The sequence below is a fragment of the Balaenoptera acutorostrata genome, chromosome 1, assembly GCF_949987535.1.
Source record: "Balaenoptera acutorostrata chromosome 1, mBalAcu1.1, whole genome shotgun sequence".
Taxonomy (NCBI): domain Eukaryota; kingdom Metazoa; phylum Chordata; class Mammalia; order Artiodactyla; family Balaenopteridae; genus Balaenoptera; species Balaenoptera acutorostrata.
Window position 1 is genome coordinate 21373727 of NC_080064.1, and position 10100 is coordinate 21383826.

Below are 10100 nucleotides of genomic sequence, written 5' to 3' on the forward strand. Positions count from 1 at the left end.
TAAACCCCTCTCCCCTCACTGAGCCCATCACATTCGCTGAGCCCCTCCCTCACTGAGCCCCTCCCCTCGCCCTGCCCTGAGCCTCCGCTACTCCCGTCACTGAACACCCTCCCCCTCACTCCCTCCTTCAGAGTCCTCCTCCCTTACCCTTCACTGAGCTTGACGCCCGCTCATGGACCTCACCGTCCTCTCGGAGCCCCTTCTGAGCTGCCTCTCAGGAGCCGAGCTGTCTCGCGCACGAGTCCCAATCACTCAATCTAAGGCACTTAAAAGCACTTAGAGAACATGATGCGGGGGTGGGGCGGGGTGGTGTGGGGGTGGGGTGTGCTCCAAAGTCCTCCTTCTCCTCCACAGCAAGCCAGTGCAGCGCCCCCATCAGCCTCCTCTTCAGCCTGGGGCGGTAATCACACTGGCCACACTTTCGGGAGGTCCCCTGAGCCCACGGCCTGCTGCAGTTCTTCCCAATTGGTCTCAGCTGGTTTCTGGTCCTCCAGCCCCTGCCACCGCCCAACACAGACCCCTTTCATTTCTGATGGCACTTTCAAGTGGATGGCAGTGCCATGGTGTCTGGGTCAATGTTTGGAGGGGGTATGGCAAGATCACTTCCGCTGTGGGAAAAATGGCTAGACCTCAGCTCTATCGTTTTGCCAGTATGACTAAAGTCCCAGTTAAGCAGGGTCCCCTCAGTGACAGTGAGGAGACCCAGGAATCTGAGTTCCCAGAGGGCATGAATGGATGAGCTTGTCCCTTTCGGTGGTCCAGATTGAGCCACGGACCTTGGGCAAGCCTCCACTACACCTTCTGGGTCTGTTTCCCGCCCTGTGTGATAGGTGTGGGACACCTACTGGGAGGAGCAGACAGGAGCAGGGGCTTGGAAAGAATTTTGCCCACTGAGGGGTGGGGCTCCCCTGGGGGCCACCAAGATTTGCGAAAGCCGCGCCTAGCTCAGCAGCAGTGCTGAGGTTTGTTCTGCAAGTGAAGGGCTTGCCTGGTGAGGAACCAGCACTGCCAGATCCCCACCAGGAGGCCAGTCGCCCCTCTGTGTTAACCTCTCCATGGCCGCAGGGAGATTGGAGAAGGTGGTCCTGGTGAAGTTTGCGGCCCAGGAGACCAGGTAAAGCCGATTCAGTCAAGGGGCAGCGTTTGGTACTGTGTAAGGAGACAAGCCTCCTGAGTTGTGTCTCAGGCTTTCACTGTCACATAGTGTGGCTTCAGGCAAAAGCCTACCACAGGTGGGGACTGGAGTCCATGATTTCTAAGCACCAGCTACTAGAGCTTATGACTCAGGGGCCAGGCCAGAGAAGATGCGGTCCCCTTTCCACCCAAAATTTGGAGGAGGTGGATAGGGACTGGATGCCCTAGCAGAGCAGCTTAGGTCGAAGGACCAGGGACCCGAAGGGTTTGGGCAGTGTCCTGACGGGGCGGGGCAGGGGAGGAGGGTTCAGGGCATGTTAGTATTTGATTGGCTGTGCTGCCCTTCGCTCCGCCCCATGGTCTATAAGATGCACCCGCGGTTGCCTTGGCGCTAGTGTGGGGGCTGTGGCCGCGTCTCTCTCTGGTTTGAGGCCTCCATCCTTCCCAGCGTGGGGTACAGCCGGCCAGACCCGCGGACCTACTGCTGCGGACCGCCGGGGGGCGGGGGATGCCGGGCTGCCGCATCAGCGCCTGCGGCCCAGGGGCCCAGGAAGGGTCGGCGGAACCGGGGTCCCCGTCGCCGCCGCCCGGGGACCGCCTGTTGTCCCCTCAGCCACCGTCCCCAACTCCGACCTTGACCCCGACCCCGGCTCAGGCCTCACCGCAGCCCGAAGTGGCCCAGGAGTCGGCGGGCTCGGCCGAGGGGCAGGAGCTGCAGCGCTGGCGCCAGGGCGCTAGCGGGGGCGCGGGGCGCACCGGGCCGGCAGGGGGCGCGGGCGGCGGCCCGGGCGCGGCAGCGGCGGCGGCGGCGGCAGGGGGCCGCGCGCTTGAGCTGGCCGAAGCGCGGCGGCGACTGCTGGAGGTGGAGGGCCGCCGGCGCCTGGTGTCGGAGCTGGAGAGCCGCGTGCTGCAGCTGCACTGCGTCTTCCTGGCGGCCGAGCTGCGCCTGGCGCACCGCGCCGAAAGCCTGGGCCGCCTGGGCGGCGGCGTGGCGCAGGCCGAGCTCTATCTGGCGGCGCACGGGTCGCGCCTCAAGAAGGGCTCGCGCCGCGGCCGCCGCGCCCGCCCGCCCGCGCTGCTTGCCTCTGCGCTCGGTCTGGGCGGCTGCGTGCCCTGGGGCGCCGGGCGCCTGCGGCGGGGCCACTGCCCCGAGCCCGATTCGCCCTTCCGCCGGAGCCCGCCCCGCGGCCCCGCCTCCCCCCAGCGCTGACCTCCGCACCGGGACCTCTAACCACCCCGACAGGCCATCGCCGAGGTGCCGACCGACGGATTGTGGACGCCGGCTGGATGGACGGCGTCACCGACGCCGATGGACAGATTGCCCGACCCCAGGAGGAGACAGTCGGGGGCCCGAGGGCCCGGTAAAGAAGGCTAAACTGAGGTGCGGTCTAAGCGGCTGGTGCATCCGTGGGGCGGGGAGGGGCGGGGAGGGGCGGTGCTAGGCTCCAGACCTCCTTCCCTAGGGCTTCTGGAGTCCGCTGGGTCCTTAATAAAGCTGTCCGCTTTCTGTTGCCGCCACTCCCAGACCTTCTGCGGAATGAGGTAGTAGCACCAAGTCCCCATTATAGAGTTGGACAATGGAGGCTGCTCAGATCCCAGAAAGGGTTTGCCAGCAAACTTTTACCCGTTGGAGCCTCCTGCACTGATGCAGCACCCCACCCTCACCTTCCACCAGCGCTGCATTTCCTGGGTCCCTTGGGGCTGTAAGAAGAGTCTTGCCCTTGAGGCTGCTGCTTTCTGGCACTGCCCTTCGGGAGGCCAGAATAATGAGGCCCCAGGATGGGGTGGGGGCTGGCACAGCGATGTACCTCTGAGTTCTCCTCTCCTAAGCCCCTGTTTCCCATTCGGGGAGATGGAATCCCAGACAGGCTAAGGATTTGCTCCCATCATACTTATACTTAGGACCTTCCACTTCTAGGAGACAGATCTTTTCTCAGGCCCTCATGCAGCTTCGCTAAGAGTACAGTCTGACTCAGATGACCAGGGTGGGGTGTTTGGTGACTGCCTGAAGCTTTGCCGGCTCTCCTAGGGGCTCCCTCCCAACCTGTCACTAAGATGGCTCTGCCAGGGATGGAGCCAGGTGACATCCTTTAACAGGCCCCAGGGGGGCAGGTATGTCATTGGCTTCTAGATTCTAGAAAGTGGGGCCTTAAAGGGCCAGACCTGAAATGAGATCTGCTTCTCTTCCTTTCCACATGCCCTTCAGGCCCCCCATTCCCCTGCCCCACTCAGCTGTGAATGGCCTGGCTGCTGCTTTGCTGCTCACTGGCTGAGTTGACTGCAGCCTCACTTAGCAGTCTGTGATGTGGGTATCTTCACCTCTTGGAAGGGTTGTAGCGAGGTTAACACAGGGCAGAGGTCTGTCTTTTCCCATAAATCACGGAAGAATGTTTTATTCTCTTATATCACACCTAGAAACAGGCACTGCTTTTGCTGACGGAGCCTAGGAGCTGATTTAAAGTCCTCATTTTACAGAGTGGCAAGGTCAGCTAGGGACAGAACTAGGTCCTAGGCCTGTGTGTCCTTCTCGCAGTATCTCTCCGCTGTCCAGGGGCAGGGGCTAGATAGAACTGGTGTCAGCTTGTCTGCCGTGTGACCTAGAACAACTCTGCCCTCTCTTTGGGCCAGTTTCCTCAGTCCCTCTCTGAATGTAGCTGTCCCTCCTCATGTCAGGGCTTAGGAATGGGGAGAAGGGTGTAGAATGAGATAATTAAGAGTCACAGGAATCTGGTGTAATCCCAGAGTCCTCAGGGTCAGGTGCACTGCTCTGAAAGGCAGAGACCCAGGGACCCTCACCTGTCCCTCCCCCAGCTAGCTCTTCCTCTTCCCAGAACAAACTTTTTGCCTGGTTTCTCAGCTAACAGCCAGGACTTCCTGAACCCATTCTTAGCTGGGGAAGGGAAGTCCAGGAGGAGGTCTCAGAGACTCTGAGAGCTTGTGGACTGGGAGAGCAGTGAGGGGCCCTGGCATCCTCTGGCCTCCCCAGAGAGAGAGGACCTTCCAAAGCTACTTGGGTCATTTGGGGTCTAGAGGCCCAGAGAGGACAAGGACTCCCTGGAGGTGACACAGTGAGGAGCTCAGGCTTCAGCGCTGGGCTGCAGCCAGGACTGTTTGTTTTCTGGGTTGCATGGGAGAGGGATACTTGGTCCAGAGAAGCTTTTAGCTAATGTTGTAAAGTGCTCTGTGTCACCACAATTTTGCCTTTCTCTGGGATTTATTGGTAATCAGCTTTGTCCTGATTTTGGTGGGGGGGGGCGGGGCGGGTAGGGAATTAGAGATGGCTCTTGCTGGAGAAAGTAGTATATGTAGGAAATGGAGATTGGTCCTAGTGTCACAGGCAGCTCTGTCCCCTCCCTCCACTTCCAGATGTCCCACGCTTCTCACTAAGGGCCTCGGCCAGGGCACACAGTGTTCAGTGACTTGAACCCCAGCTCTTGGTTCAGTGCTCTGTCCACTACTTCTCAGCCAATTAATAAAAGTCAACTTCCCACCACTGTCTGGCCCACTCAGGGCCCCTCTAGAAGGCTTCATATTCTCCTCAATCAACAAACATTGATCTCTGCTCAGTCCAGGGGCTCAAGAAGCAGCACTGAATCAGAGGGTCTCTGTTTTCAAGGACTTGTGTCTCTCAGCCCTCTTCTAGGCAGCCTGCCCTGGCGATGTTGGAGGGCTGTTTTTAGGCCTTCACAAGTAACTATAGCCCCTGGTTATATACTGCATCCCCACCCTGCATGACTTCCTGAACACTTTCTGGATGGCCCAGCATTCTAGCCCTGGGGACTGGACTGAGTACAGGGGATCCTGAGGGATCTGTGCCCTGAGGACATTGATTGCCACCAGTGAATCTGGAATGTCAGCTGAGGGAAGTGAGGGGCTGGAAGACCAGTTCAGGGTTTTAGTTGGGCCCTGCCCGTCCCCTGGATGAGTCCTTTCGCTCTCTTGGCTGGTCCCTGACGAGTGAGGCGCCTCTAGGCGGCGCCACCAGAGGGCAGTGTGGGCTGCTTCTCCAGGCGTGTGGGCAAGACCTGGAGCGGGCTCCGAACCCACAGTGTCCCTGCCTCCAGCCAGCCTCTTCCCTTGTTGCCCAGGCTTCTCAGGCTTTGAGCTTTAAAGGTCTGGCAGAATGTGTGGGTACTGGTGGTCACTTTAGAGAAGGGGCGGGCCTCTGACCTCAGAGGGAAGGTCCATCAGGAAAGACTTTCCTGGAGAGAGAGGTTGCCCCTGTTGGCCATCACCATCTGAGTAAAAGTCCAGAGTAGTTTCACTCCTCCCAGATTTGTTACACTGATAATTGATCAGAACACCCCATCCTGCCACCACCGCTGCCGCCACCTGGGAATCAAGGTGGCTTCCTAGAGATTAGGCTGAAGCGACAATTCACAGCTAAAGTGCTCCAGGCCTGCAGTGGGCAGTCTCTAGGAGGCTCCCTTCCCCTAACAGCCAGGGCCCTGGAGAAAAACCCAGGGTCCCAGTCTTCTCCGAGCTGAAGGAGAAGCAGAGCCTTTACCTCCTCCCTTGCTTTACAGCCAGCACGGGAGGAGGTATTTGGGAAAGCTGGGAGATCCCCAGCCTATTTCTTCCCGCATTAGACCTTGACCGCATGCTGGCTAGGAGTGATGGGGGAAGGGACTCCTTGGTTGTGGCATAATATATTAACCACCACCTCTATGCCAGGCACTGTGCTGAGCGCTTTACACCCATTATCTCTTTCAGTCCTCCCAGCTACTCTGCAAAGTAGGAGTTAGCCCCATTTCCACAGATGAGGAAACTGAGGGTCAGGGATGGCAGGTGACTTGCCCAAGGACATAGGACCTCTAAGTGGGGGACACCTTAAACATTAGACTATGTGGCTTTTCATTTATCAGGCTAATGAGGGCTCCATTTATCAGGCTAATGAGGGTTTCTTAACTCTCACCCTTTGAATCTGGGTACAGTGAACCCTGGTCCTTGGTTCTGGGGAGGGATGTGATCAGACATTGGAGGGGTGGCAGAAGGTGGCATCTTCTGCCACCCCTCCAAGGTCTGGGCACACCCCAAGAGGCTGCCTCCCCTGCTTGGTTGTCTGGGCTTTGGGGGGGTAAGTCAGGCTGAGTCAGCACACCTGGCTTCAGGCAAGGGCAGGCCAAGGATGCTCAGGGCCTGGGCTTCCCTTGGAGGCTGCCTCCTCTCCCTGCATACCTGGGCTGGTGTGTTTGGTACCAAGGAGAGCAAAGAGCCTGGGATGGCAGAGGAAGAGGGTGATAAGCTCCATGGTGGGGCAGAAAGTGTCCTGTCTTAGAACTAGACAGACCTGGGATTTAGTCCTGACCTGGAGCTTCTCTCAGCTGGGAGACCTTGGGCAAATGACTTCCCTTCTCTGAGCCAGTTTCGTGTGTGTCTGTATGTGTGTGTGTGTGTGTGTGTGTGTGTGTGTGTGTGTGTGTGTGTGTGTGTGTGTTTTATGGGGAGTTAGGGAGGAGATAATTTCTGAGTATTAAATGAGAGGTCACACTAAGTGCCTAGCACATAGAGGAGGTCTGTAAATGTTCGGTGGAGCCAACCTACCTAGCCCAGGAGAAGCTGCCAGGACAGAGCCCCCAGGCAGTGTGGGCCTTTGCTTCTCCAGAGCATAGCCATATCAGGCATCCCTGGAACAGTCTCCCTTCTCCCCCCCATGACAGTCCCTGAGGAACTCCATAAGGGAAGAGGTGGAGGAGGGGGCAGGCTTTTTATCCCAGGAACATTCCATTCCAGCTGCTCAGACCAGTGGGGATCCCAGCCAAGGACAGAGGCCCAAGGGAGCTCACCCCAGGAGCCCCCACCCCTTCCAGGGCGGGAGCGAGTGGAGCCTGATTCCAAAATATTGCCCCTGCACCTTCTCTCCACAATGGCCCCTCTAAAGGAAGTAGATGTCGAAGGGTTTGGGTGGGGCTGGGGGGCTATGGGAGAGACACAGTTAAAGCTCTTGAAATTATTCTTTCCAGCTCCTCCCAGCTCCTCAGAGCCTCGACTCTGGATCTGACTCCTGGATTCTGCTCCTTCCCTGGGCACCTCCTTCAGGAAGACTCCTCTCATTGACCCTACACAAGCCTGGCACCCTCCTCACTTCACAGGAGCCCTTCACTTCACAGTGGCAAGGGGCTGGATTCTGGGGAAGTTGCCAATACTATGAATTTCTCTATATATGCTGCATTTGACTTCGGCTTACACTGTACAACTGAAGATGTTACAAGTCCTTGAGACGCAGTCAGATTATTTAAGAGTGCAGCAAAGCTTTCCAATGTGAAAGTGAAAAGGATCTCTTTTAAAAATGTCATCATTCTTAAACAAGTCACAGTGCAGCTGGGGTCCCCATTTTGGTAGATGCTGTTGCTTCTCAGTCTAACAGCACCAGGAGGCCTGTTTGAGGAGAAGCATTGCTCTGAGCAATCCCTCAGTTCCCCTCATTCACCGTCCTTGCCCTCTCCAGGTGGGCACGTGCCTGTGGCCCCTCAGAAAGGTAATGGGCTGCTGGCTCCCAGGGGACACACCTCTTTCTCAGGAAGAGGTGTTGGCAACATAATTCTAAGTTTTAAATGAAAAAAGGGAACACATTTATTCAAATAGCCTGATGGTAGAGGGAAGGGGGCCACACTGACTCACACATAACCCAGAACTTGTAGAGTTCTGCAAAATGAACGCATATAGAGTCAGTTCCTTGATGTATACATTCAGGAAGAATAAATCTCAGTGATGTGAGACAAGCATGCGTGGTTTTGAGGTTTACTCTGTGAGTGGCATTGCCGCCTTTCCTTTTTGTGTGTCTGTCACGGCTCTTTAAGTTGGCAGTTCCTTGAGCAGCTTCTGTTTAGTTTCCTTTGGCAATCTGGGCCTGCTTACTGATTTGTAGACTGACTTCTCCCTTGACCTGGCTCAAAGTTGACCCTCTTTATGGAGTCTTCCCCAAATAAGGATGTGTTGAGGAAACTAGGGGATGGGATGCACGTGTGAGACTGTGTGACACGCAGGGATGCGAGCGCGTTTCTGATAACATGGCAGCATGGTGATCCGTGGAGGATTGTGTGTGACCGTGCTGGTGAATGGATGGGCCTGTCTGTCACTCAGGCTCCCAGCAGGAGACACAGCACACTCAAGCTGGGCAGAGACTTAAAAAGGGACTATTTCCAAAGATGGGGGCTGGGCTTAAGAAACTAACAAGGTATATGCAGCTCTCCATGGCTAGCAACAGGGAGAAGCCATTACAACTCCTGGGCCTGAAGGGGTAACAGAGGAGAGGGGAGGGGAGGGCACACGGACCCGGAGAGTGCAGCTGTGTGGAGGGGGGCCCCTGACAGGAGCAGTGGTCTTTAGTTGAGAGATGTAGGCAACCACGGTGACCTGATGGGAAGGGAGCAGGGGGAATAAACACCTTATTCTCCTCCTCCCTCCAGTATCTCCTGCTGGGGACTCTCATTGGCTGAACCCAACAGAGAGGTAGGGAACAAGGGGGCCATTGATGCACAGTCCGTAGAGGTCAGCCTCCCAAGGGCACAGAGCCTGAAGGAGGGCGGAGAGTGGGACTGGAAGGGCCGACATATCATGCAACTGCCTGAGGGCATTATCTTCCATTCCCTAAAGTTCACTGCAAGGCTTTTTCCCCCTCTGGAGCTCCCCCCACCCACCATGGGTCACAGGGGGAGAGTGGGCTGTTGCTTGGAGAGCACTGTGGGGTTGGGGATGGGGGATGGGTCTTTACCCCCTCAGCCTTCCCCTCTCTGGCTCTGATTCCCAGTTCTCGATTCCTTCCTGTCCTGGCATCTTAGATGGCTGCAGGAACTGTCCATGAGAGAACAATGCCAACCACTGAGTCAGTGTTTTTTTCACACCCGGAAACACTACACCTCTCCCAAACACACCCCCGGGCACACCTGCTGCCACACGGGCCTCTGACATAGTCACCACAAGCCATGGCTGGTGTCACAGTTGCATTAAGAAAATGTACAAACTTGGCAAACAGTAATGCAAACTCTTTTTCTCTGTCACATGTATGTACAGGAGACATACTGTCACGCTCATCCATGTGAAATCAGAGTGTAGGGGCAGGATGGTGCAGGGGTTAACAGCAATGGCTCTGGGGGCAGACAAACCTCTTTGACCTCTCTGGCATCAGTTTCCTTGTCTGTAAAATGGAAATTCTTGCTCTTCTCTCGTGGAGGTGTTGGGAGGGTGCACTGAGAGGGTGTGGTCGGGGAGAACTTAGCAAAGTGATAGTTGTTAGTGGGAAACTCCTGTCTCCCACGTCTCATGGGGAGCACACGCGCCTGCACAAGGTCAGCAGAACACCATCAGGCGCATGTGCCCTTCCCCAGACACACCTGCCAGGAGCATGTGTACATTGGCAAGTCTCCTCCGCCCAGAATGCATTTTCCCCAGACATCCGCATGGCTTGCTTCACACTGTCTTTAAGTCTTTGTCCAATCAAATGTCACCCTTTAAAGGAGGTTCACCCTTTTTAAAATTGCAAACCCAGCACTTCCAATCCCTTACCTTGCTATGTATATTTTTAGGCATTGCTGACCTTCTAAGACTATATAATTTAGTTTATTTTCTTTCTGCCCCATTAGAATGTAATCCTCACAAGGGTAGGGATCTTGGTCCTTTGTTTGCTGATGTGTTCCCACCCCTGGAGGGGTGGCTGGCACACGTGGGCTGAATCCAGTGCATACACGCATATGCCGTGGGTTTCTGGCTCTCTCCCCTCTGAAACGAGCACGTCCAGGTGAACCCCACTCCCCACCCACCCCAACAAGCTAGGCCTGTGTGCTTACACTGTGAGCATTCCCCTCATGCCCAAAGCAGGAGCTGGGACAAATTTAGTCCCCCATCCCAGGACCCTAGTTGGGTAGGCACGGCCAGCGTGGGGTGGGAGGCTGCTTTCAGTCACCAAGCAAAGAAAGCCTTTCCACTCATCCTTCCAGCCATTCTGAGCCCAGCAGGGACCCAGTGAG

At 56.5% G+C, this 10100-nt stretch overlaps 1 protein-coding gene across 1 annotated transcript; it reads left to right on the forward strand.

Moving 5' to 3' along the window:
• The first annotated feature begins 1514 nt into the window (after positions 1-1514).
• Positions 1515-7850, forward strand: TRNP1 (TMF1 regulated nuclear protein 1). Its single transcript, XM_057537052.1, has 2 exons — positions 1515-2515; positions 7098-7850. Exon 1 carries the CDS (start codon positions 1643-1645, stop codon positions 2342-2344), a length of 702 nt encoding a protein of 233 aa, XP_057393035.1. The 5' UTR covers positions 1515-1642; the 3' UTR covers positions 2345-2515; positions 7098-7850.
• The last annotated feature ends 2250 nt before the right edge of the window (positions 7851-10100 follow it).

What these genes read in the sequence shown, in the direction of transcription:
- TRNP1 (XM_057537052.1), top strand. Translation starts at nt 1,643, where the DNA reads ATGCCGGGCTGCCGCATCAGCGCCTGCGGCCCAGGGGCCCAGGAAGGG.